The sequence below is a fragment of the Meles meles genome, chromosome X, assembly GCF_922984935.1.
Source record: "Meles meles chromosome X, mMelMel3.1 paternal haplotype, whole genome shotgun sequence".
Lineage (NCBI taxonomy): Eukaryota > Metazoa > Chordata > Mammalia > Carnivora > Mustelidae > Meles > Meles meles.
In genome coordinates, this window is record NC_060087.1 from 82,808,383 (window position 1) to 82,836,281 (window position 27,899).

At 44.2% G+C, this 27,899-nt stretch overlaps 1 protein-coding gene across 1 annotated transcript; it reads left to right on the top strand.

Moving 5' to 3' along the window:
- Positions 1–1,969: 1,969 nt before the first annotated feature.
- SRPX2 (sushi repeat containing protein X-linked 2) lies at positions 1,970–26,722 on the top strand. Its single transcript, XM_045995624.1, has 11 exons — positions 1,970–2,239; positions 3,913–4,138; positions 8,695–8,775; positions 18,521–18,712; positions 20,796–20,972; positions 21,272–21,398; positions 21,548–21,669; positions 22,999–23,178; positions 23,367–23,500; positions 24,812–24,933; positions 26,232–26,722. The coding sequence occupies exons 2-11, from the start codon at positions 4,057–4,059 to the stop codon at positions 26,410–26,412; spliced, it is 1,398 nt and encodes a 465-aa protein (XP_045851580.1). The 5' UTR covers positions 1,970–2,239; positions 3,913–4,056; the 3' UTR covers positions 26,413–26,722.
- The last annotated feature ends 1,177 nt before the right edge of the window (positions 26,723–27,899 follow it).

Consider the following 27,899-nt stretch of genomic DNA (forward strand, 5'->3'; position numbering starts at 1 on the left):
AGCTCGGACTGTACTCTTTGCCAAGCGGGGGGCCAGTATAGGTTTGTTTTTTTTTTTTTTTTTTAAGAAAACAACCCTAGTAGAATATGTTCCTCTGTGCTCTCTAATTCTCTCTCCATCTCTTTCTTTCTCTCCCTCTCTCTCTCACACACACTGAACAGATATGCATGAGTTTAGAGTGAACTCTACCTGATTTCAAAGGCCTCACAATCTGACCTTAGTTGATTTATTCAATTTTGTTCCCTATCACTCTCTCGATCCCTCTAACCAGTTACCCATCCCCTTCTGACCTAACATTGAGCTCTTGTTTATGTCATTTGCCTTGCCTGAGAACAGACCATGGTCTACCTCTTCCCACAGAGTATTCACAGGGTCCTCACAGTTTATACCATAGCTTTTAGAATTTTACATGGTCTTGTATTGTTTTCTAATTGTTTGAGTCCCTCTTATTTCCCCTCCTAAATATAAATCCTCTGGGAGCTGGAGGGTAAGCTTCATTAGATGAAGGATCACACAGTTCATATTCACCTCTGTTCCCCCTTCTTAGCTTATCGTAGATGCCCAGTGAAGGCTAATTCCCTAAACACACATAGCTGTAATCAAGAACATTTTTGTTGAGGGACACCTGGGTGGTTCGGTTGGTTCAGTGTCTGCCTTCGGCTCAGGTCATGATCCCAGAATGCTGGGATCGAGCCCTGCACTGGGCTCCCTGCTCAGGAGAGAGCCTGCTTCTCTCTCTCCCTCTGCTGCTCTCCCTGCTTGTGTGCTCTCTCTCCCTTTCTTTCTGTCAAATAAATAAATAAAATCTTTTTTAAAAGAACATTTTTAGTAAATGTCTGCCTTCTCCATTCCATGGGGGCAAGAATCTTTGTCTCTTTTGCTCACTGATGTTTCTCAAGTACCTAGAACAGTGTGTAGCACATAACAGATGTTCAGTAAATATTGTCGAATTAATTATGTGTTATGAGGGATTTTGTCTTTGTCCACCCTCCTTAACACAGTAGAAGCATGATAAATTTATTGAGTAAGTGAGGCCAAGATCATGTCTTCAGTTTTTGTTTTTTGTTTTTTTTTTTTTTGTTTTTGTTTTTTACCGCTATCACACTGTTAGACACTCAATACATATTTCTGATTGGTGGACTGGACATGAAATGGGCTTGGTCCTGAACTTTATATTATCAGAAGCACGGGTCTTCCCTTTACAACTGAGAAGGTGTTACCAGTTTGCTTGCACACACAGGGAAGAAACCCTTTCTACAACAGCTAAACAAAATTCTTCCATGATCACTGATTTTTCAAAGACAAAAATGTCCACTCTGAGAGGAGGAAGAATGTAGAAAGCTGGTCTGCACTACATTAGAGTACTCTCATTATCAGATACTGAAAAGAAAGCTTGCTTAGTGAAGCATATCTCTCAATCAAAGGTCCCTGGTAAACAGCTCAGCAACAGCTATAACCTTGACATGCACAGATCATCGAGGTTTGCTTAAACAGCCTCCCACTAAGGCCTTTCTTAGCAAGCTTTCCCTCCGCTCTTATTACAGGAAATCAGCCTTGAGCCTTCAGGCAAAAAGTGCGTAGTATTTTGGTAAACAACATAATCTTATCAAAAACTGAAGTCCATAGACGTTATATTATCCGTGAGAGGGTCTCCAAGTGTGTTTGACCCTGTATATATGGATGGCAAGGCAACTCCGCGTTGGGAAGTGCTGAGGAGTTACTGGGGAAATCTCTGGGGAATGTCAAAGTCAGCTACAATCTGCCCCTCTCCTTGGATTTTTCGAAATTCCTTTTCATTCAATCCTGATGTCATGCTGAGTCATAAGAAGAAGGTTTCTTCAGTACCACCCCATCTCTGGAGGCCCTTCAGCCAGCCTCTGTTAGTCATCACTATACTCACGGGCGCTGGGCCAGCACCATTCACACTTTCCCCCTGTTTTGTGGCAGACGGACTGTGTGCCTCTAATCTTTGTGTTCTTTCTCCCTTACCTCTCTAAAACCCTTCTCCGAGGGAGGAATAGCTTATAGCTTTGGGGATAATATAGCTTTAAGGAAACTTTTGGCAGATGCGGATGTCCTCACATCTGGGCAGTGTTAACAGAATCCTGGAGGCCCGGACAGACCAAGAGCCACTCATTCTAGGAATGTTAAAATAGAAGTTTTTCCGACTGATGTGAGGAGCAGAGAGGAAGGAGAAAAAGAAGGGGAAAGAAAGAGAGCACCAAAACATATAAAACAGGTAAGATCTGCTGCTTAACCCTTCATGCTATATACTACCTCATTTCACAACTATGGGGAGTAATGAGACCCAGGACATGAGCAACATGGCTGGTGGGGGGAGGGTTCTTTTATGAAACTGGATCATATGCTGCTTGCCATTTGAGCTATGACCTGGCTGCAGATACAGGTCCCCACTACCTTCCCGGCCCGCAGCAGGGGTGGCTGACTCCTTGAGTCAGGTTTTCAGTATCAGTCTCAGATCCAGGGAGGAGGAAGGCAAGGAAACCTTCACAGATGCAGAGCAGTGGGTCTGAAAAGGACAGCCCCTGCTCCAGAACCAAGGAATTGGATTGAGGATGCATCTGTGAGAGGGGCTAGTGATTAGTTTACCTAGTTGTTCATTTTCCTGAATCTCTCCTTCATCTCACTTTTCTTGTCCTTTTGTTCCCTCACTCTGCGTTTATCTCTTGCCTTCAACCCTGGCAAATTTTCTTTTCTTTCTAGCTTCCTTCCCACACCTTTCCACTTTCCTTGCCTCCCTCGCTTGTTCTCAATTTTTTTTTTTTTTTTTTTTTTGCTTCCTTGCCAGTCTCTGGACAAAATCTGAAGCCAAGTAGCAATGAATTGGAAAATGAATTTTTGCCTTTCTTGGACTTCTCTTGTCCCTTAAGGACTCTGGCCAGAATCTGCCATCTTTTTGTATCTCCTTTTCTGGGACTGACTCCTCCCCTGAGCATGGCATTTCATTGAGAGCGTGTGGGTGAATCAGTGCTTGCTGAAAAGTTCAGTGGCCAGTTTATACTAATGGGCAGCAAGTTTAATACTGTCTTATATGAAGTATTTGTTTACTGGGAACCACAAAATTCATCCCATTAGAGTGAGGACAGGACAGGAAGTGAGAGGGCAACTGGAGCTTACTCACCCTCTCCTCACGTACCTCAGTAGGTTCTTTCCAACCTCACTGACTTCCTGCTGGCTCGGCAGAGTAAAACTAGAAGGTTAGGCTAGACTGGAAAGCCATAAGCCACTAAGTCTCAAAACCCAAAGCCAAAAAAAGAGCCAGGCCATGGTTCATACTTGAGAGACTAGAGAAAGGAAATATCTAGTCCTAATACAAAATTGGGTATAATAATATCTAATATATATTTATTGCTTCCCTATATACCAGGCAATAATCTCTTCTGTAAGATAGATACTATTATTATTCCCATTTTATAGATGAGGAAATTGAGGCTCAGAGAAGTTAAGGAAGATTTCAAGACCCCACAGCTAATATGGTCAGAATTGGATACATACACAGATCTATGTAACTCCAGATTTCAAGCTCTTAGTCCATACAAACTAATGCTTTCCCAGATTAGTGGTTAGGAAATACTAGTTAAATGGATGAAACCATCAGCTGGTAGCTTTTCGATCACAGGATTCCCTCTAGGTTCTATATGACTTTATGTTGGCCCTTTCCCGATCTTGATTCCTCCATGTCCCTCTTTATAACTTGGACAATGGAACATTTGCATCTGATCTCACTAGGATTAATTGAGAATTGATTGTTTTATGTCATCCCCCTCTTGGGAGGAAAAGAGGTCAGAAATGACAAATAGAGTTTTGTTATTGTGCAAGATGGAAGATCCTTACAAGGGGGACAATAAAACAAGCATTGAATAATTCAACATTTTCTCTTCTTCCTCACAGATCCTGCATTTCTGCTACTTCTCACTTTTGGAAGTTCACTGATGGCTGATTTCTGAAAGATATTTTCCTTTTCCTTGGTACTTCTGGACACATATCTATATTTCTTACCTCCCTAACCTCCCCTCATCCCAACTCCTTTCAAAGATGGCTGGTCAACTAACCCAAAGTGGAGCTCTATCTCTCCTGCTCTTCCTCACTCCAGCAGTGACACCAACATGGTATGCAGGTAAGTTTTAGGACCTGTTGCCCATTACTTCGAAGGAAGGCAGGACCTAGACTAAGTCTTGGAAAAGGGAGAGTTAGACTGCAATAAGAGACACTTAAATTAAATGAAGAATTATTGTTTGCAACAACAAAGAAAGTTAATCATTGCAACTGGCTACCAAGGGAGCCTTTTGAGGCAAACAAGAGATATTTAAAAACAGGCTGCATTGACACAAACATGAGAGGGTTGGACAACATGGCCTTTGAGGCCATTATCTCACCTGCTTCTGCACTCAGCTTCCTTTCTCTCTCTCTCCTTCCCCACCCCCCCCACCTCAGTCTCTCCCTCCCTCTCTCTCCCCCAGACCTCACTTATAGGACAAGATTTTTATAGTCCCTTTCTGTCAAAGGTGTTAGTGACAATACAGATCACAGTCTCTTAAACAGTAATTCTCCGGTCCCTACTGGCTTATTCCTTACTTCAGAAGGTATAGAGTTTTCTGGATTCCTGAATGTGTCATCCTTTTGCCCTAAAAACATAGGGAGCTGAAGAGAACAGACTCAGTGAGGAGAGGGAAAGGGGGAGGGGGAGAAGTGAAGGAAGGATAATGAGGTGGCAGACAGAGGTTTTTGTTGGGGCCCAACTGGCATTCCAAGTGCTAAGAATATTCTGTGGCCTACAGTGTCTGCCCTCATGGGGGCTGGGAGGAGTAGGGGAAGGAGTCAGACCCAACCAATAGAGTTAGGAAAATATCCAGAGATGAGTAAATAACAAACTGCTTCAATCACAGCCACAGTCCCTGCAGCTGAAATTTTCCACATGCCCTTAGCTCCTGGTGGAGGCTTTTGGCAGTAGCTCTGTTTGTCTGGAGCAGCTGCATCAAGCTTTCAAACAAATATGCAAACTTCTTCTCCTCTTTGGCTTAACTGGGCTTTGTAGGGGGTGAAGCACAAGGGCTGACATTGAGATGAAGAAATTCAAGTCAAGCCCTTGGCAGAGTACACACCGTTTGGGGTGAAAGGACCCCCTAAGTCTCCAGGAGATAATATGTGCAGCTGTCCTCGCCAATCTCCCCCTAGCTTCAGTTCAAGTATGTAAGACGGAAATCCAGCCAAAGACCATAGGACTAGGGAGTGGAGATTAGATGGCTTGAAGCCCAATTTGGGACACCTGTAAGAAAACTCATGGAGTACAAAGGCCTTTACATTTTCCAGAGTGGAAGCCTGAGCTACTGGAGTCTTGAGGACAGAGAAGTTTAAAACAAACAAACAAACAAAAAATTTAGACTTATGTGAGACTTTCAAAGGGCTGTTTGCAAAGCGGGCACTCTCCACTTCCACAACAATCATGAGGCTCCTTCTGATGAGCCCAGGTTGGTGAGGTCTCTGAGAGCCCTACAAACCTACTTACTCGGCCTTCTTCTGTTCTTAGGAGGCTTCATGATGAGAGAAATTCAGAAATTTTTTGATAATCCTCCCCTACATCGCTAGCTCAGCTGTCTAAACTTGCTGTAAAGTTGTGTAAACTTGCTAAACTTAGCTGTCTAAACTCATTTGTTCATTCATTCATTCAACAGCTATCTATTGACCATTCTCTCTTCATTCAACGTTGTTTATTGAAAAGCTAGAGTTTTGTCCTCCAATAGGAATGACACAAGGAGGATGTGAGGGCGATCTGGCTGCGACATCTGTCACCCCATTGATCGCCAGGGTTGATTCGGCAGGAATGACACAAAGAAAGCAGCCAAGTATGGATTCAGGGATAATTAGAAAAAGGATCCAGGAATAATCAGCAGGTGTTGGGAAAGGTTAAGAATATTAATGAAGTGAGCAGTGAGTTATAAAGTGTGGATTGGCATATCTGTGCAGTTCAGGAAGTAAGACTATATTTGTGGCTATAACCCAAGCATCAGTGTGGATCTTAAAATAGTTTCCAACTATTAGTTATGTTTCCCACCATACCTTTTTGGGTTTTTTTTTAATATTTTATTTATTTGACATAGAGAAATCACAACTAGGCAGAGAGGCAGGCAGAGAGAGAGGAGGAAGCAGGCTCCCTGCGGAGCAGAGAGCCCGATGCGGGGCTCGATCCCAGGACCCTGAGATCATGACCTGAGCCGAAGGCAGAGGCTTTAACCCACTGAGCCACCCAGGCGCCCCCCACCATACCTTTTTGAAGGGCAGTACTTAGAGGGTCTGACAGTACTATGAAATTTGAAAGGACCCAGTAAAAGACCACACAGTAATCTCTGATTGATGGAAAGGAACTGAGGAATGCTGCCTGAACTCTTCCCCAGTGCTGAAAAGGGTTAAGCAGATGGAACAATGTCGGGAGTGTGCCCCTCTATTTTCTTATCTCTCATCTCAGTATCTTAACTGGCAAAATAAAATACCCCAAGACAGGCAAAGAGAGGTAAATGGAAAGGCTTCAAGTGGTAAGGGGGCCTAAGCCCATTCCCATCGCGATGCAAAGTTGGCCCTGGTCTAGCTACCTCTGCACCCTGCTGGAGACTGTAATTATCTGACTGAATCTTCCCCTCAGCTTGCCCACAGCCCCTGTAATTCTGGAATGATCCAAATTGCTTTGTGGCCTTTGATCCCATACACAGAACAAAAAGCTTGGATTGCAAGAAAGATTTTTGGGTTGTTTTTTTTTTTTTCCTCTGCTGGATATCGTCCAAAGCGTTCTCTTACTGCCATCTTTAGTGGAGTATCTGAGTTTGGTATCAGGGGATCAAACCACCCTGGCCTGAGCCGGAAAGCCCACTCTGCTGCTTCCTAGCTTGGAGAAATTGGGCTGCTCCCTTAACTTCTCTGAGCCTGTGTCTTCATCTGTATATCAGAGAACAATAGCAGTGTCTACATAACTGAAATGTTAGGGTGACATAATATGATAACATATGTAATGGACTGAACACAGAGTACAAGGATGTGCTGAGCTTTAAGGAAGTGCCAAGTGATGTGAGCAGTAGTGTTGCTCCTGCTGTTGTTGCTGCAGGAGAGAGGCTTCCTCTCTGCTGGGCATTCCTTCACAAGCAAACTCGGAACCAGAGTGCTGGGGCTAATGCTTTATGGAATCCCACACATCTGGTCTCCTGTTTACAGAAGCTGTAAGGCTCTGAGGCTATACTAAACTGAAACAGCTGACAAGAATTCATTGCCCCACAAAGAACCCTCCCATGTGGGAAGAGAGAGAAAAGGGAGAGGAGGCCTAAGGAGAAACAAAGGAAAGCCAAGAAAGGAACCTAACTGGGAAAACAGAAAAAAATAATAATAATAAAGGGAAAGGAAAAAAATGAACTCTTTCCTCTGGAATGAGGGCAAACCAATGAAGACATGATTTCATAAGGCAAACATTCAGTTTGATTTATTCCCTTGTTCGTCAGGTTGGAATGGTTTCCCAACACCCTCTACCCCCCAGTCCGGGCTTGTGGGGAATGGAGGAGCGTCATCATATAGCGCTCTGCTCCACCCTTTCGTGTGGGGGGCATGGGTGGGCGTGCCTCCTCCTCCAGAGGCAGACCAGCTTGTGGTCTGAGTGTTTACACGGGCCAAAGAGCTCCAGCACTAAAACCCAACCCTGTCCTGAAAGCATACCTCTCCTGGAAATGAGGAATTGCTTTCTGACTCTGGCATGGCCGGCTGCTGTACTCCTAGGCATGCATAAGGGCTCAGAGAGGGTGGAAAGAAAACTTCCGGAAACTTCACTCCGGAAAGGACTAAGTTGTATTCCAATCAGTTTGTATTCATGAATGATTTCCTGTCGTCTGGTGGAACACACTGTTTAGTCTTCCAGACAGCTGCAGACCTGCCTCCACCAGGGACTGGGCCACTTAACAGAATGGGGCTGGATTGGGAATGATCTCCTAGCTCAGCAGCTCCCTGCTAAAGCTTCTGCTGATTAGAGGAACAGGACATTTCTCCAAAGGACTCTGCCTTCCTTTTGCTCCAAACCAGGACAAACTGCTGGAGACATGAAACTACACTCATTCCCTCTTGCCTTTTGAACCCTCTTTCTGTTTGTCATGCTACCCCTGGCAATGACAACCAAATGGCAAAAAGGTGGTGCCCTATGGGCTAGTGGGAGATTGAGGAATTGTTTCTCTCTGAGGAATATGAGCAGGCCTGTCACTAGTGGAAGACTCTTACTCAGATTATTTTTCTCCTCCTACCTGGAATAACAGGCCATCTTCAGAGCTTGGTCATCAGTAGCTCACCAAGACCATGTATGCTGCATCAAGTAAATGGGTCTGTTATAGTCTCCACTGGTGGGACTGATGGATAGTCAAGAAGTTCATTTTTTTTTTCTTTTGAATGGAAGCTTCTTGTGCTACCAGTAAGTCACTCCCTAACCCCCGAACATGAGTTCTCCTTCTATGCACCTGGGATGTTGAGATTTATGTACAATAGTTCTGCAGCCTTACAAGGCAAAATTTTCCCCACTAAATATCCACCTGGATGACTCCCCCATGGAGTGCCATGTCCTCAGGAAGGGACCACGTTGGATAGGGGGAAAGGTTGGGAAGGACTTGAGCTAGATTTTAGTGTGTCATCTTGGTATTTTCTTCTTCATTATAGGTTCAGGCTACTACCCAGATGAAAGCTACAATGAAGTATATGCTGAAGAGGTCCCACGGGCCCCTGCCCTAGACTACCGAGGTAAAACCTCCCTGCTTCTCAGGCCTGGACCCTCCCTGAAGCATCCTCACCCAGCTTTGCTCACATGTACCAAAACTGCTGCTCAGGGAATCAGGGGCCATGATTTCCAATCATGAACTTGATTACTGATTTGCTGTATAACCTTAACTCTTTAGCACTAAGGTTACCCATATATTATTAAGTATTGACTGAATACCTACTGTATGCCTAGTCCTGTGCAGGGTAAGCTTGTGGATGATACAAAATCTAAGGTAAGGTTTTGTCCTCCTCAAGGAGCTTACGTTTTGCCGGGGGCAGGGTGGGAGTGGGGGATGGGTGAGAGAGCAATAAAATTAGCACATGTAGGGCAAGTAAGTGTGAAACTATGTGGCAGCAGTAAATGCAATAAGAGGTAAGAAAAAGAAGTCAGGGGGAGAATCATGAAAGATGATGTTTAGATTAGGCCTTGAATGGTGTGTGAATTTTGAGAATTGGAGAAAGGAGGGGAGGGCATTTGGTGAAACAGTTGGCCACAGATAGAGAGGTAAGAACAAAACGGGGGAAGGAGCTAAGAAGAAACCAGCCTAAATGGAGGAGGTGGGATGTGGAGGAAGTAGGAAAAAATAAAATTGAGTATAAAGAGTAAGACAAAAATTAGGAAAGGCTCCATGATCTAAGGACCTCTCTTAGGTCAGGCAGAGAACTATCTGTGAAGAATGCTGAATAGGGAGGGACTCCTACATGAGAAAGCAAGTTAGACCAGGTGATATCTAGTATCTCTTCCATTTCTAAGATTCTTTGTTTCTATGCTTTGCAAGCCAGGCAGAAGAGTTTAGCTGTTGTACTTGGAGTTATAAAGAGCTGTCATATGTCTTTGCACGGGGGCGTGGTAATGATAATTTCAGAATATCGACCTTGTTATTGTGTACAGAAGTAAGGGTTCAGGAAGGGGAGATCCTGGGTCAGGGAGACTCTTCATTACCTTAATCAGTAATCATAACAGTGGTCAGAGATGATTGAGGGTAGTGGCTAAGAAATGGAGAGTAAGGATGAACCCCAGAGATGTTTCAAGGAAAGAGATGACAAGGTTTGATTCAGATGTGATGTACCAAGAGGCTAAGAAACAAACAGATACCTGAAAGCATCTATTCTGAATACCTGGGAAACCTGTAAGACCCCTCTCAGAAAGACAAAGTTAGAAAGGAAAATTAGTTTGAGGAAGGTACCCTATAGGCAGTGGGAAGTAGGAAGATGGAGCTTAGACGGATAAACTGTCTGCGAGACCAGAGGGCCAAAAATCAGAGCCTAGGAGGACATTTACAGATGTGAGTAGGAGAAGAGAAGCCAACAAGGGAAAAAGATAGTTAGAAGTCAGCCCTGTAGAAGGAGATCCAGGTAGTAGTTATCATATTACAGAAGCCACATGAGAAGAGAGTTTTAAGGAAAGGGAAAAGAATGAGCTATCTACTTGTCAAATATTGCAGAGAAAAAGTGAGTGTATTTCAAACATTATACTTGGCAAGAAGAAGGTAAATGGTAGGAAAGCTACTTGAGAAAATAGTTTCTCAAGAAATGATCAGAGCTTTGGGTTTCTCTATGCTTCTTCTAGCTACCTTCTACCTATCTTCTTGCTGCCAAATTGTCCACACCCACTGCTTTGTTGCCTTTGCTTCCACTAACTCCTAAACTCTGTGAGGTCTGTTTCCCACTCACCCACAAATACCATGCAGAAACAACATTCCTTGAAGATCACAATTCTCTCCAATGCCTAGATCATATGGCCCTTTCTGAAACTTCAATCTCTCTAGTATCTTGGCAGCAATGAGCAAAACCCTCTCTTCTTACCATCCCCCACCCCACATACTTGGGCTCCATGCCATTTCACTCTTCTGGTCATAGCTCAAGCTAAGAAAGGAGATAGGCTCTCTAGAGGTGACAAGAGACAATGAGGCATGGATCTGAACTTTATACAACCCTGACATGTCTCCTGAGTTCCCAGATAAGATCTCCAACTGCTACTGGAAACTTCCATCTAAAGTTATCTAAAACTAAATTCTTTCATCTTCCCTGAAAAAAGCTCAACCACTGACCTTCTGGCTTTTGATAATAATGCCATTGTTCTAAAAAAAAAAAAGACTCAATGGCATTTTTGTTTCAAGTTTTTATTTAAATTCCAGTAGTTAGTTAGGGTGCCTGGGTAGCTCAGTCAGTTAAGCCTCTCTTTTTATTTTTTATTTTCTTTAAAGATTTATTTATTTAATTGATGGAGAGATAGAGAGCACAAGTAGGCAGAACCGCAGGCAGAGGAAGAGGGAGAAGCAGCCTCTCCAATGAGCAGGAATCCCAATGCAGAACTCAATCCCAGGACTCTGGGATCATAACCTGAGCCAAAGGCAGACGTTTAACTGACTGAGCCATCCAGGCACCTCTAAGCATCCAACTCTTGATTTCAGCTCAGGTCATGATCTCAGGGTCATGAGTTTAAGCCCCACATTGGGCTCCACACTGGGCATGAAGCCTGCGTAAGATTCTCTCTCTCCCTCTCACTCTGCTCCTACCCCCCCACCCATGCTCTTTCTCTCTCTCTCTCAAAAAATAAAATAAAATAAATTCCAGTTATTTAACATATATTGTAATATCAGATCCAGCAGTAGGACTCAGTGACTCATCACTAATATACAACACTCGGTGCTCATCACAAGTACCCTTCTTTTTTTTTCTTTTTAAAGATTTATTTATTATTTTAAAGAGAGAGAGAGCACACACGCAAGTGGAAGGGACAGAGGGAGAGGGACAGAGAATCTCAAGCAGACTCCATAGTGAGCACAGGACCGGACGAGGGGCTAGATCCCTCAACCCTGAGATGATGACCTGAGCTGAAACCAAGAGCTGGACACTTAACTGACTATTCCATCCAGGTGTCCCACAGCAAGTGCCCCTCATACCACCCATCACCCATTTAACTGAACCCCCCTCGCCCACCTCCTCTCTGGCAACTCTCATTTTGTTCTCTATAGTTAAGAGTCTTTTTTTGTTGTGCCTCTGTTTGTTTCATTTCTTAAATTCCACATATGAGTGCAATCATGTGGTATTTGTCTTTCTTTGAATGAGTTATTTCCTTAGCATAATACACTCTAGCTCTACCCACATTGTTGCAAATGGCAAGATTTCATCCTTTTTTGATGGCTGAGTACTATTCCATTGTATATACACACCACAACTTCTTTATCCATTTGTCAGCTGATGGGGCTCTTTCCATAATTTGGCTATTGTAGATAATGAAGCTATAAACATCAAGGTACATGCGTCCCTTTAAATTAGTATTTTTATATCCTTTGGGCAAATACCGAGTATGCAACTGCTGGATCACAGGATAGTTCTATTTTTAAGTTTTTGAGGAACCTCCATACTGTTTTCCAGAGTGGCTATGCCAGTTTGCATTCCCACCAACAGTCTAAGAGGTTTCCCCCTTTCTCATCAATGGCATTTTTAATAGTCCCTTTTCCTCATCACTTCTCACCATTCACCAAGAACTATCATTTCTTCTCATGGGATTAAAACTCTTATTACCTCATACAGGGATAATGACAATTGCCTCCTAACTAGTTTCTCAGACTCATGTTTTCCCCTTCCCCAAACCTAGAGGCCTGCTGTGACCACTTCTTTTTTTTTTTCCCTTAATCCACTTAGCTTGTGGTACCCACTGGGACTATTTCTAACAGAATTTGGCCTCAGTCTAGCTGCCCAGGCTGAGAATTCATTACTCTTTCTCCCCACATGAAATCTATGCTTCAGCCAGATTACGAGAACTCTACTCTGGTCCCTGATGGCTTTAGCCCACACTGAGCTTTCCCTCATCCATTCCCTCATTTCCTTCCACTCATTTATTCAATAAATATCTACTGAGTACCTACTATGTAATTCCTCTGTAATAAATATTTATTGTGTGGACCACTCATTTGGCATTCATTATGTGCTGCCCCTTGGGTTTACTTTTTTGTTACCCTCAACAAAATAATTACCTGTTAACAGAAGAAGCCATGTGTGATACCCCTGCAGAGCTATTTAAAAAGTAGTACTTGAGAAATGTTTGCTGACTGGTTGGTTGCCATCCTGGAAACAGAACCCAGATTGTAGGAAACTGTAAATGGGAGAAGTTGAAGGGGAAAAGCAACAAACAGGGGTCCGGCAGCCCTACAATTAATATTAACCTGCGTCATTGGTTATTTTTAAATGTCATAAAGCTCCTTAGAAAAATGTAAGTGACATGGTGGCCTTTGGCCTTGGGATCAAGTGTCTCATGGCTTTTTTGGGAACTTAATCTCAGGACATAAAACTGAGTGAGGTTATCACTGTTGAGTGGCTTGGGGATGGCTGGGAAAATACAGCCCAAGATCCCAGCCTCCCTTGTAAGGTCTTTGCATTTTCACACTGGCTCTGCAATTGTAGTGAGTGGGACTTTCTGTTAAAAAAAAAAAGTCTGGCAGCAACGTCTTGTTGCTTGAAGCAAAATGAGCAGGCAGCTCAAACCCAGACACTGATTTAGGAACTATTCCCAGGGCTAGATATATTTTACACAGGCAATTTCATATGGTTCTCAGAAAAGCCCTAGGAAACCGGTTTAGTATCCCCATTTTACAGAACAGGAAACTTAGCTCAGAGAAGGTAAATTTAGAGAGCAGCAGAGCTCAGAGATGGCAGAGCGGGAATCGAGATCCAGGTGGGTCTGTCGGACTCCAAAACCGCGCTCATTCCATCTCTTTCATCATAACATAACCCATCATTTAAAAAAAAAAAAGATTAAAGAAAGAAAAAGTTAACTAGTAAAAACCAGATCATGATTTTAGAGCCAGCTGACCATGTAGTTTGGTGCCATTTTGGCTAATCCTGAACTTTCTTTCATTCCCTTATCCCGCCTCCTGGCATGGAGTCAGAAACCCTTGTCTGAAGTATACCGACCATTCTCCGGGGGCACCAATTTTCCTGTATATTGCTTCAGCCCTAGAAAAACTGGTAACTCTGCTGGGGTAATCTCAAGAAAATCACAGATGAGGCCCTTTCACCTCTGTTGTCAGCACTTTGTTTTCTTCTAATTCCCAAAAAGAGATAGGCGGACAGCTGCACAGAGAAGAGGACATGGGTCTGAGTTTCAAGTCCCAGCCCCTCTACCTGCCAGCAATTTCCGCCCTGGACAAACACATATTGTGTTCCAGTTGTTGTGCTGTGTATTTTATAAATGTTATTTCATTTAAATAAATTGTATGCATGCTATGTAGTGATATGGAAAGGTCTCTGAAACACATTAAGTTTGTTTTTGAAAGCATTGGTGGGAACAGTAGCATAATGCACTACCCTATGTGTTAAAAGGAAGGGGGTAGGGACTCCTGGGTGGCTCAGTCTATAAAGAGTCTGCCTTCAGCTCAGTTCATGATCCCAGAGTCCTGGGACTGAGCTCTCCCTTGGGCTCCCTGCTCAGCGGAGAGTCTGTTTCTCCCTCTCCTTCTGCCCCTACCCAGCTCATGCCCTTGCTCTCTCTCTCTCTCTCTCTCAAATAAATAAGTAAAACTTTTTTTTCCCAAAAATTTAAGGGCAGTAAAAAGAATCTAGAGCAATACATACTTTATATGCATAAAGAAACAACAGTGATTTTTTATGGGGGGACTAAGTGGGGGTAGACTTCGGAGCAGGGCTGGGAGGGAGACTTTTCACTGTGTAAGTTTTTATACTTTTTGTGTTTCAAATCATGTGACTATGTTACCTATTCAAAAACGTAAATTTATACTTCCAAATAGCAGCCTAATGCACTGCAGCGGCAGATACTGTGATTAGAAAAAAAAGATAGGCTTTAGAGCCAGACAAAGCTTGGGTTCGAATCCCAGCTCTGCCCCATACTTGCCGAGGGACTCCAGGCAAGTTACTTCCCCATCTGCAAAACAGGGACGAACACCTATCTAACTCACAGGGCTGTTGCAAATTGTATGAAATGATGGATGTGAAAATAAAAAAATATATGTGTAAAGCATTGTGCCCAGCACATGGTAGCTACTCAGTAACGGCTAACACATTTCCTACCGGACATTTTTGCCATACAATTTTTAGCCACATCCTTAGTTTCAGTTTCCCATCAGCATTTTTTGGGTACAGTTGTTGAACTGATTGTAAATTTCCACGGCCATACTGTCACATCTCCTGTACATATGTCTTACATCTAATCCACATCAGCAGCCTGAAAGGCATTGTCACGTGCCTTATTTCCATGTCATGTGCCCCCCATTTACCTTGCTCTACCAGTCTAGTGACCCTACCCAAAAAGGAAATGAGGTCCGTCTGGAATTACTTGCTCTTCAGGGCACCTGGAGATAACCACTTCTCTTTCTAACTGTCAGAAGCCTATGTTTAAATATTCTAGAACCCACTGCTGTCAGCACCATCAGCCTCACCAGGCTATGGTCCCAGAGGTTGCCTTCCTCCTTCAGGGCATCTAGTGTACAACACTGTGACCATAGTGAATAATAATACTGTGTTGTGTAATTGAAATTTGCTAGGAGACTGCATCTTCAGGGTGGTCACTACGAAAAAAAATGGTAACTGTGAAATTATGGATGTGTTCATCAACTTGATTGCAGAGATCATTTCACAATGTATATGTATATTAAAACAGCATGTTGTACACCTTAATATATATATATATATCATTTTATTTGTCGATTGCACCCTTAATAAAGCTGGGGTGAAAACAAAATTGGAATAGTGTTTTTACTCTTTTCCAGCCCTCCCATGTGTTTTCTTTATGCTAAGATTCCTCTGGGCCAGCAAATGTGAACTTAACTTGCAATAAGGAGGCCCTCTTTTACCATCTCAGCGTTTATCCTGAACTTCGTAGTTCCCTTTACAGAGCTTGCTGGTTCCATTCATTGCAATCTGATGTGTATTTTCCTTGGCAGAATACAGGCGAGCAAGAGAATGGGAGTGGTTGTTGGGTCCCAGCCTCCCATGTGGAGTAGTTGTGTGGTGACATAATCAACAGCTCTGGAACTATAGTGCTGAAGAGACTTGCTGTAATTTGGAGACGGGGTCCCCAGATGGCAGTCGTGTATCACAGGCCTGGGTTCAAAACTAGCACGGGGGGGGGGGGGTGGCACCTGGGTGGCTCAGTGGGTTAAGCCTCTGCCTTCAGCTCAGGTCATGATCTCAGGGTCCTGGGATCGAGCCCCACATGCTGTCTGCTCAGTGGGGAGCCTACTTCCTCCTGTCTCTCTACCTGCCTCTCTGCCTACTTGTGATCTGCCTACTCTCTCTCTGTCAAATAAATAAATAAAATATTAAAAAAAAAAAAAAAACTAGTACTGGAAGCCGCAAGTGTGTTGTTGTTTAGAGGACAGTTTTTCCACACTGTCATCTGTCTTATTTGCCAGCTGCTCTCAGGCAGATGTTCCTGGCCTCTCTCTGTTCCTTTAGCTCCTGATGTGCTTTTGTTTAAAGCCCCTCCCCCCCCAAAAAAAAAATAAATAAAAATAAATAAATAAATAAAGCCCCTCCCCCCCCTTTTTTGTCCCAGGATTCAGGAACCAAATGAGCTTTTCTGGGGCTTTAGCCTTCCCAACCCTGGGCTAAAAGATCTGTGTCATCCTAATATATGCCTCCCTAGGCATGTGGCCGTCTGCCTGTTTAGATGTGCTCCTTTAAAATCTGAACCCACTGGGGACACCAGGGTGGCTCAGTTGCTTAAGCAGCTGCCTTTGGCTCTGGTCATGATCTCAGGATGTTGGAATGGAGTCCTGCATCGGGCTCCATCCCTGCTCAGCACAGAGCCTGCTTCTCCCTCTGCCTGCTGCTTCCCCTGCTTGGGCTTGCTCTCTCTCTCCACTCTCTCTCTCTTTCTCTCTGGCAAAATAAATAAATAAAACCTTTTAAAAAATGTGAACCCACTGAAGAGTCATTTATTTTGTGTAACAAATGAGGCATCTTTCTAATGTCTTTATAATTTAAGGGCTCTTTTACCTTTCGTGCTCAGTACCAAACTGGGATCTGACTTTCATTCCTAAGCAGCCTTCTTTGGTATCACATTCCCTTCCTCTCTCTAGTTTATATATTTATGTTATTTTTTTTTAGTCATTTTAAATTTACATACCATAAAATTCATTCTTTTGGGGGTACAGTTCTATGAATTTCAAAGAATGCATATAGTCAGGTAACAACCACCATGGTTCCATCAGCTCAAAAACTTGCCAGGGCTGCCCCTTCGAAGTTATCCCCAACCTTTTCTTCTGATCTCTGGCAACCACTGATCTGTCCCTGTATTTTGCCTAAGCCAGAAAGTCATATAAATGGAATCTTACGGGATGCAGAGTTTTTTTTTATTTTTATTTATTTATTTATTTTGGTATGCAGACTTATTTATTTTGGTATGCGGCTTCTTTTGCTTCGCAACCTGCCTTGGCAGGTCATCCTTGTAGTCCTGTGCGTCAGACCTTCCTTCTTATATGGATAAACCAGTCAGTTTAACCATTCGGCCACAAGACATTTGAGTTGTTTCCAGATTTTGTTAAGTATGAATTGAGATATTTTAAATATTTGAATACAGTGTTTTGTATGAACACAGGTTTTTAAAAAAGATTTTATTTATTTATTTATTTATTTGAGTGAGAGTGAGAGAGAGAGAGCATGAGCAGGGGGAGCACCAGAAGGAGAGGGAGAAGCAGACTCTCCACTGAGCAGAGAGCCCGATGTGGGGCTTGATTCCAGGACCCCAGGATCATGACCTGCGCCAAAGACAGACACGTAACTGACTGAGCGACCCAGGCGCCCCCTCAGGTTTTCATTTCACTTGAGTAAATACATAACGTGGACTTGTAGAGGTGCACAGCAAGTGTGTATTCACCTTCATAAGGAAATACCAAAATATTTTCCAAAGTCGCAGTATCGTTTTGTATTTGCCCTTGCAGCGTATGAGAGTTCCAGTTTCTCTCCATCTTCACCAACACTTGATGTATTTTTTTTTTAATTTAGACATCCTAATGGGTGTATAATGGTGTCTTGTGGTGGTTTTAATTTGCATTTCTCTACGGACTAATGATGCTGTACATCTTTTCATGTACTTATTTGCTTATCAGTATAACCTCTTCAGTGACATGTCTGTTCATGTTTTCTACCCTTGTTCTAACTGGATTGTTTGCTTTTTTACTGTTAAGTTTTGATAGTCCTTTTTATAACCGAGCTACTAGTCCTATGTCAGTTATTTGCAAATAATGAAAATATTTTCTCCTAGTTTGTGTTTTTTCCTGTCTATCACAGTGCTTTTGACAGAACACAAGTTTTTAGTTTTGACAAGGTTACATGGTGTGGATTTTTCTTCTATGAATTAAGTTCTTGGTGTCATGTCTAAGATGTCTTTGCCTAGTTCTAGATTCCAGACATTTTCTCCTATGTTTTTTTTTCTCAAAGTTTAATAATTTTATTTTTTACAATTAGGTCCATGATCCACTTTGAGTTAATTTTTGTATAAGTTATAAGACTTAGGCCGAAGTTTTGTTTCATTTTGTTTGCCTTATAGAAGTTCAATGACTCCAGCGCCATTTGTCCAAAAGGCTTTCCTCCATTGAATTGCTTTTGCGCCTTTGTCAAAAATCATTTTGGCAGACAGACCTATGTGGATCTATTTCCGGGCTCTCTATCCAGTTCCACTGATTGATGTGTCTATCTTTTCACCAATACCATACTGCCTTGATGACTGGACCTCAGTCTTACTTTTCTTCTATTGCTACAGTCCCCCGGTGGTGTTATACATTGAATATCCAGGATGGAGAAGCCACATGCTACTCTCCAAGGGGAGGAAATTATCACAGCAGCCTGGGAACTCGTTGTGAGCTCTCCTGCGACCGCGGCTTTCGACTGATCGGACGAAAGTCGGTGCAATGCCTGCCGAGCCGCCGTTGGTCTGGAACTGCCTACTGCAGGCGTAAGTGCTGTGTGTGTATGTACGGACATGTGTATGTGGGGGAGGTCAGCCAGCCAGTCAGCCACTTGAGGGTATATGCTTGGAAATGTCACTATGCCCTCTGTCAAATGCAAATTGAGAATTTTCCACAGGTGCCCTGCAGGCCCTTTCCCCATCTTAACATTCTAGTTCATTTTCTCTCCCTGTGGTTATTGCCCAAGCAATACGGACAGTTAAGCAACAACCAGCCCTTCTGACTCAGAGGGTCCAGGAGTACATATAAAGTTTAGGACTGGGACCTAGGGTAAACCTGGGCCTTTCTCTGGAGCTATCAAGGATGTGTGTGGTCTCGGACTCTTTCTCACTCAAGGTGAACTGTTATACTTTCTGCCCTAAGGCCTTAGAAGGCCTTGGCAGTGAAGGCATGAGACATCTGCTATTCTTCATTTTCTTCTGAAAGTCAAGAAGAATCCCTAAGGCTATAATGTGGAAACACTAATACATACACTCTAAATCATGTCCCCTTCAGCTCCCAAATCCCTGCCTCTTATTCAAGCTCCACAACATACCCATGTTTAGCAGCTGAACTTTGTCTATCTGTATGTCCATCGCTGAATACCATTCGTAGAACCACCATGGGTGGAGGACCCTGCATTGGTCTCTTCAAGAGCTTGCTCATTTCCTTGGTTACTCCCAGGCTGCTTACCGACGAATGGGGTAGAAACACAAATGTGTGCACATGAATATGGTATAAGTGGATGTATGGCTGTGAGCATTTAGAGAGAGATGGCATTGGTCAGAGAAGATGCTGCGGAGAAAAGGGAGGCTTGATAGCCAGAAAGAAAGAAGCTGCCACATGCTTTTAGGTGATTGTAAGTAATATGGCTTTGGACGTATATCCATTCATTTCCAAAATGAACTTGAATTGGGCTTGCAAAATTAAAACAATATGCCTATAAATGAACATAAAATTAGTTAAAAGAATGGAGACACCCATATTTCCAGGTGCTTGGAATGAGTTAATTACTATGTTTGAACCCTGAATCTGTCTTTGTCCTTCCCCTTTAGAGAGAAAAGGGCAAATACCTTGGGTCATTTTCACTGTCATATAATAATAGGAATAAAAATTTATCCAAAAAGACAAACCTTTGTCCTTAGCCCTGATTTCAAGAAAGTCACCCTTCCATAGGTCTTTAAATAGAGGTTATTAGAAAACATAAAAGGCATTCATCTTCAATTCTCATTTGGTCTAGAAGCCAAACAAACATAGATTACATAGAATTTTTATTCAAAGTTCCAATAACCGAACATATGCAGAGCTAGAAGTTAGATAACCTAAAGTGTGACTTGCCTACTTCTCTCAAGTGTCAGGTATCTCCAACTAGACTTAGGCAAACTCACAGTCAGGCTCACAAGCAATTCACAGATTCAGTCTACACTTTTAGCACATGTGGTGTCTAAAGCCCAAGGATTCCTCTTTAATCAAATACCACCAAGTCTGGCCCTCCAGGCACTGGTGTGACCTGTATTCTCACCCAGATATAAGATGAGCCTGCTTCCACATGAAAGTGAGCCTCAGCTGAGGGGTGCTGTTGTAACCGCAAAATTATACTCAAAGGGGAGCTTTGCATTTGCTAAAGAACATCTAGGATTTGAGGAACAAGTTCGGAAAACAGCTACTGAGGCCCTAAATGAGTCCAGAGGTTTATATGCATTGTCTCTTTTAGCCTGCACAACAATCTTATGGAATATCCGTATTTTACTGGTGAAAGCACTGAGACACAGAGAGAGATAAGGTAATTTGCTCAAGTCACAGAGCTAGTAAGAGGTGGAGCTGGGATCCAAACTTGGGTGTGATTCAGAAGTCCATGCACTTTAACAAGTAATTCACTTCTTCAAGACACCCCCGACCTCCAAGAGTATTGCTGTGTTTTAGGATATGAAAATTAAAAGGCAGCTGGGCACAAGTATGTAAGGACAGGTTGGGGTAGGGTTTTTTGTACTTTCTGCTGCCTCTGATATGATTATGCCTGTGCTAGATGCCCAGGCATCACCTCCAGATAGTCCCATAGGCCACTGAGCTTGCCACTTGGTCCTCCCTTAGAGATGAGATGCCACGCGCTGCCATTCATCACTAGTGGCACTTACACCTGCACAAATGGGGTGCTTCTTGACTCCCGTTGTGACTACAGCTGTGCCAGTGGCTACCACTTGGAAGGTGATCGCAGCCGAATCTGCATGGAAGATGGGCAATGGAGTGGAGGCGAGCCCGTATGTGTAGGTAAATGGTGGTGGCTCCCATGTGTCCTGCGGCAAAGAGCCACCCTGGCATTATAGCATCAGATGATGGGGAATTCTCACCACAGAGGCATTGCCACTTGCTGTGAGGGTGGCACACTGGCACAAACTCAACAAAGTGGTCACTTCCCCCTGGTGCTGGGCTTCCTCTCCCAGTTGCACTGAGCGTCTTGAACCGCGGTGTGTCTCTTACCTACCCAGTGGGGAGGTATTGCTTCTATGGGTTCCCTCCAGGGAAGGTAGGGGGCCCATGAGTCAGCACTTGATTTCTGACCCTGGCAGACCTAGATCCCCCCAAGATCCGTTGTCCCCACTCACGGGAGAAGATGGCAGAGCCAGAGAAACTGACAGCTCGGGTGTATTGGGACCCACCCTTGGTCAAAGATTCTGCTGATGGTACCATCACCAGGTGAGGAACGGATTCCGCTTATACCTCCCAGTGGTTTCTCGGGCTGCCCACACCACACTTCACAGGCTGATGCCACCGTAATGATGTGCCCCAGACCCCAGTTCTAAGAGTCTGTTTCCTTAATGGCTCTCTTACCCGGTCCCATGCAGGGTGACACTTCGTGGCCCTGAGCCTGGTTCTCACTTTCCCGAAGGAGAGCATGTGATTCGATACACTGCCTACGATCGAGCCTATAACCGAGCCAGCTGCAAGTTCATTGTGAAAGTACAAGGTCAGAAAGAAGTCTTCCATCTCTACATTGTTCATTATGCCTGCTCCACCCTGACTCTTTCCATGCCCACCACAACCCTCTCCCCTCTGTGCCTGAAACAGATGACTCTTTGATATTGGGAGAGGGAAAAAAACAAGTTCACTTACACAGAGTCATTCAGGAAGCTGCATTACATGTGTTTACACGCTTCAGAAACCCTGATTGCCCAGTAAGACTGTCTCATTCTAAATCTCGATAAAATTCATGAAGATACTCTGTATTTCTTTTCTTAGTCTTCTAATTATCAAATCTAATGAGGCTTCATTCTCAGTCTTTGACCTCTGCTGAAATTGGTGGTTGGTGATGGCAGCCTGATTCTTTCTCTTTGGGTTGTGTTGTATTGTTTTGATTTTGTTGTTGTTGTTGTTGTTGTTGTTGTTATAAAAATAATTCATGCTCATCGTTGAACATTTTGGAAATAAATATACAAAGGGGGAAAGAATCTATTGCCCCATCATCCGGAGGCAATTTTTGTTAATCTTTTGGGATTTTCCTACCAGTCTTTTATCTACATAGACTTTAAAAAAACTAGAGAGTTGAACTCATACTGTAAACCCAATCTTAGATCCCTCTTTTTCACTTTCATTACAACACAGGTAGTTTTCTCATGCTTTTTAAAAATTCTTCAGAAATATTTTCAGTGAGAACATATTAACCTACTTCTTTTTTAAAAAAAGATTTTATTTATTTGAGATATAATGAGAGTGAGAGAGAGAGAGAAAGCACAAGCATGGGGAGCATCAGGCAAAGGGAGAAGCAGACTCCCTTCCAAGCAGGGAGTCAGATGCAGGGCTCAATCCCAGGACTCTGGGATCATGACATGAGCAGAAGGCAGACGCTTAACCAACTGAGCCACTCAGGCGCCCCTATTAATCTACTTCTAAGAATATATTTTGACTTGCTTAACACTTCTACCACTGATGGATATTCAAGTCTTCTCCAATTTATTATTGATACTAAAAATTCATTATGCAAGATGGTCATCTTTGTGCAGGGTGTCTATAAGGTCTGAAAACAAACTTTTTTTTTTTACAGATGGATACTCTTTTTTATGATAATGCGTATACTCCCCTGCACCTCCAGATTTTATGAACACCTTTGTGTACATTTCAGCTTTAATTCCTTAGGAGGAAAATTCTGGCTCCACCCTTGGCCACTGAAAACACAGAGAAGCCATTCATTCTGATCCTCCTCGGTCTCCTGATCTAGAAAACACAGCATGGGCACCCTCTTAACCTTTTGTTCCTAAAAGAGATACCATAGCCCCTAACATAAACCCCTCCCTGACAGTGAGACGCTGCCCAACTCTAAAACCACCACAGCATGGCTACCTCACCTGCACCTCGGCAGGGGACAACTATGGTGCCACCTGTGAATATCACTGTGATGGAGGTTATGAACGCCAAGGAACCTCCTCCCGGGTCTGCCAGTCCAGCCGCCAGTGGTCAGGATCACCACCCATCTGTGCCCGTGAGTGAAAGCTGTTGGGGGGGGCGACGGGCAGGGTGGACATACTGATCAGGGTTACTTTGGAGGAGGAAAGGCAGAAACAACCAAAAAGAGTTAACTTGAAAGACTGCAACTCCTCAAGGTGTTGTTACCTGTGCTAGAATGAAGGAAAGGCTGTACTCTGAACTGCCCATATGCTCTTGCCCTAGCTATGAAGATTAATGTCAATGTCAACTCTGCTGCTGGCCTTCTGGATCAGTTCTATGAGAAACAGCGACTCCTCATCATCTCAGCTCCTGATCCCTCCAACCGATATTATAAAATGCAGATTTCAATGCTGCAGGTGAGACCCACCTCCTAATTAGGGCTTAGCTCCTTTACTTATCCCCTAAGCCCACTCCATTACTAAGCGTTACCTAGCCAAAGCCATTTGTGCAGGAGGGAGCGATAGATAAGACACAATAGATATACTCATTGGGTCTTATAAAAAGGTTCTTGAAGAGAATTCATGGAGTACTAATGGGACCAAGAGACCCAAGAGAAACAGCTCTCAGGAGCTGGAACCAAGAGAAACAGCTCTGAGAAGCTACAAGGGTCTAGACACCCAGGTAAGAGAAGATGCTGTTTAGGGGGATTTCTAAAGGTTAAATCTTAGAAGTTGTTAAGTCAATATTCAGAGGCTCATGATGGCAGCAGCTCTATCAAAGGGATGACCCTGGGTGTCCATACCAAAACCGGCCTAATGCCTCCAGCAATCTCTCCCCACCCCCCAAAAAGGGCGGACAAAGACATTACCTCAGCTTGAACAGAAAGCAAGAGCAGGAACTGGAAGCAGCCAGTAAGGACAGTGATTCTGAGGTTCAGGACTAGAGGAGTAGCTCAAAGATTAAATAAGGGGTTGGGTGCCCCAGAGTGTTCACTGTTGCTTTAAACCTTGCTCTGGGTAACTGGCTCAAAGGTGACCCTGCAAGACAAAGAGCCAGGATAGGGTTATAGGGTGTCCTGCCCAGTGTGAGGAAGGCAACAAAAGGTAATGAAAAGAGCACCGGCCCTTATTTGAAGAACTGTTGGAGACTGAGAGAAGGCCCTGGCTATGCAGCCTAGTGGTAAGGAGCATACACTTGGGCAAGCAGTATCAGCCCTCAGTTTGAGTCTTGGCTCAGCATCTTACTGTCATGCAAATTTGGGCAAGTTACTGTGATCCCTACAGAACGGGAATGATACCACCTCATTAGGGGTGTTGTAAGGATTCACTGATTCCTGCAAAGCATTAGGTATGTGTGTTCAATAAACAATAACCATTATAATCACATCACCACAGACATCTGTTAAGAGCCCATGTTGGTTGGGTAAAGCCAATTCAGTACTAAACAAGGAGAGATTATGTTCCTGCAATGTATCAATTACATTTCGCTTTTCTACACCGCATGGTGTGACAGGTTTGGTACATTTCACTGGGACAAAAGAGATACTGTTAGGGCAAATGAGCTGGGAATGACAGAGGAAAGAGGCAGTTGAACCCCACGGTATGATGGTTGGGGGAGAAGCCCCTCCTTTCCTACACTGACTCAGGGTGGTCCCAGGAACAATCAGCTAAGTAGCCTTGGGTTTGAGTCTAAGGACCTATTCCATCAAACCTTCGCTTCTCTCCCAGCAATCCACCTGTGGACTGGACCAGCGCCACGTGACCATGATCGAACTGGTGGGGCGGCCACCTCAGGAGGTGGGGCGCATCCGGGAGCAACAGCTGTCAGCCAACATCATCGAGGAGCTCAGGTCCAGGCTGGAGGCCACAGGGAAGGGGAGGGGACAGAAACTCCAGGCAGGACGCTGGTAATGGGAGGGTTGGAGGAGAAGCAACAGACACTACCCTCTTGAGGCATGCCTTGTGTTTGAACTCTTTGGATGCGATAGATAAAACCAGAGAGTGGTAGAATATTAAAATCAAATGGGCAGAGGGGAGAGTGTAAAACACTGATGACCAGGCTCCACCCCAAACTACCTCAGGACTGTGCTTTTATTTGTTATTTAATTTTTTTAAAAAGACTCTATTTGACACAGAGAGACAGCAAGGGAAGGAAGATAAGCAGCGGGAGCAGTGGGCAGAGGGAGAGGGAGAAGCAGGCTCCCTGAGAGCCTGACACAGGGCTCGATCCCAGCACCCTGGGATCATGACCCGAGCTGAAGGCAGACGTTAACGACTGAGCCACCCAGGTGACCCAGGAGGGTGCTTTCAAAAGGCACCTCAGGTGACTCTGAATCACAGCCAGGGCTGAGATACAGACCCAAACATGACTCAGAGAAGCCTCTGATTCTGTTGTCTCATGGCCTCATCTCTTTGTCTTCAGTCTCCAAAGGAGCAAAAGGCATCTTTTTAGACACTAAAATCTGAATCACACACCTCTGGACCCTGGGCGAAGAGAAGACTATTGGGGACAGGTTGTAGAAATGGACTATTCTCATCATGTATCCATTATCACCCCTCCGATGCCTGCATGTACACTCAGTGCCAATAAAGCTATCATTGCTTGCTGTTCTCTATAAACGATACCTGCCTCTCAGGCTGTTGCAGTGGGGACAGAAAGATTCAGTCCCAGGTAGGGGAGAGCCTGGGAAACACACAGAGGAAGGAGACTACAAACTTGCATCTCCAAATAGAAGAGCTGACCAGGTAATATTAATCAATCTCAGGGCTGCCATGTATGGTTGTGCCAGTTATGCCCAGTCCAACTCTAGAAAACACTAGTTGCATCATAGTACATATGACTGGTGCTCCCTGGAGTTATTCTGTGCAGCTCACATCGTATATGTGATAGTCCTGCTTAAAGGGGCCTATGAGGGAAGCATAGCCTGACAGTTGCTCCATCTGGGGTAAGGAAGGGATGGTGTAGCAGAGTTAGATGCAAAGGAACAGCAAGACTAGGGTTGGAACAGAGAAAAAACAAAGGGGCTTGAGGTAGGAGACAGGGTGGGGACAAGAGATCAGGTAGGGAATGAATTAGTCCATGGGTAGAGTGTGGTGGGATGAAGCCCAGAGAAGGTCTCACTCACACTTTGTGGGCTCCTCTCTCTAGGCAATTTCAGCGCCTCACTCCCTCCTACTTCAACATGGTATTGATTGACAAGCAGGGAATTGACCGGGAACGCTACATGGAACCTGTCACCCCCGAGGAAATCTTCACATTCATTGATGACTACCTGCTGAGCAACCAAGAGCTGATCCAGCGCCGGGAGCAAAGGGACATGTGCGAGTGAACTTGAGCCAGGGCACGGATGGAGGTCAAGAGAAAAGTCTCCTAGTCGGCCGAAACTGGGGCCTGATAAAAGGCAGAAATGGTTCCCCACGGTTCTAGGTATAGGACTCTGAGGTGGGTGAGATTCACCAATTCTGGGACATTCCCAGGCCCCTTTGTGGGGCTGTGTAATAGTTTCCCTAAGCAAGTCTCTGCTTTAAGTAGCACTGGAGGAGCATATGAAGCTAGGCAGGGACTGGGGACAAGTCCTGGGCAATGGGCTGGGGGGTGAAAGTCTTTTCGCAATCTGGTCCCCTGCGCTACTCTCCAAAGTCTTCCAAGATAAGTAAATTCTCAATTCATACACCAACTGGCTGTGTTTGAAATGGTTCCTCTATCCGGAGGTGACAGCAGAGGGCAGCACTGTCACAACAGATAAGCAGGACATGTAAGTAAGCAAGTGTAGGGGGATTTTCCCCTACAGGTGAGCTGTATCATTGGAAGCGCTGGGTGGGAGCTTCAAGATCTTGAGCTTGTCCTTTGCTCTTTTAGGGGATTGGCTTACAAATGTGATGTTAACCACTGTTTCATGTAAAAATAAGGAAAATGTCGCCATGGGAGGCTGCTGAGGAAGATGGATCAGGCCAGAGCAGAATGTTTGGTCCTGGCCCCTCCAGCTGGCTCATAGGCAAAAATCTCTTCTTACTGAACCTCCAGTTCCCCAGCAAAAGGCAGCTATGGCTGTCCCTTCCTCAGGGAAGCCCTCAGATCATGATCTAGGCAACCTGTAAACCATCACTCCAACCCTCTGTAGAACTAGTGGAGAAGGGAAAAAAAAAAAGATTCACCTTCACGTATTATTCAGATACTTTAAAAAAAAAAAGATTTTTATTTATTTGACAGAGAAAGAGACAAGGAGAGAGGGAACACAAGCAGGGTGAGTGGGAGAGGGAGAAGCAAGCTTCCTGCTGAGCAGGGAGCCCGATGTGGGGCTTGATCCCAGCAACCGTGGGATCATGACTTGAGCCAAAGGCAGATGCTTAATGACTAAGCCACACAGTGGCCCTACTCAGATCCTTAAAAAGGAAATATGAGAGAGAGAGAGTGAGAACACAAGCAGCAGGGAGCAGCAGAGGGAGAGGGAGAAGCAGGCTCTCCACTGAGCAGGGAGCCTGATGAGGGGCTCGATCCCAAGACCCAAGAATCACGACCTAAGCCGAAGACAGATGCCCAACAGATCCCTTTTAAGAGGTGAGCAGAGAGCAGGTAGGAGTTGCCACAACCCAAAATCAAGCTTTAAGAGCGGGGCCTCAAAGTAAATTTGAGGCTGGGCCATTTTGAAATGCAGCAACACTTTACGGTGTGTCCTTATTTGAGAAAAGGTATCCTTCCCATGCTGCTGAGAACCTTCTTCTTCCCCCCCTCCCCTTCTTTGCAAATTTTATTTTATTTATTTTTTATTAACATATAATGTTTGAGAACTTTCTTTTTAACTCTCATGGAACCCAG

Excerpts from the sequence above, each read along its gene's own strand:
- SRPX2 (XM_045995624.1), top strand. The coding sequence starts at position 4,057 with ATGGCTGGTCAACTAACCCAAAGTGGAGCTCTATCTCTCCTGCTCTTC. Across the intron at positions 18,713-20,795 it reads TGGAACTGCCTACTGCAGGC|AGATGAGATGCCACGCGCTG; the intron begins GTAAGTGCTGTG and ends GTCCTCCCTTAG. Across the intron at positions 23,501-24,811 it reads TGCAGATTTCAATGCTGCAG|CAATCCACCTGTGGACTGGA; the intron begins GTGAGACCCACC and ends CTTCTCTCCCAG.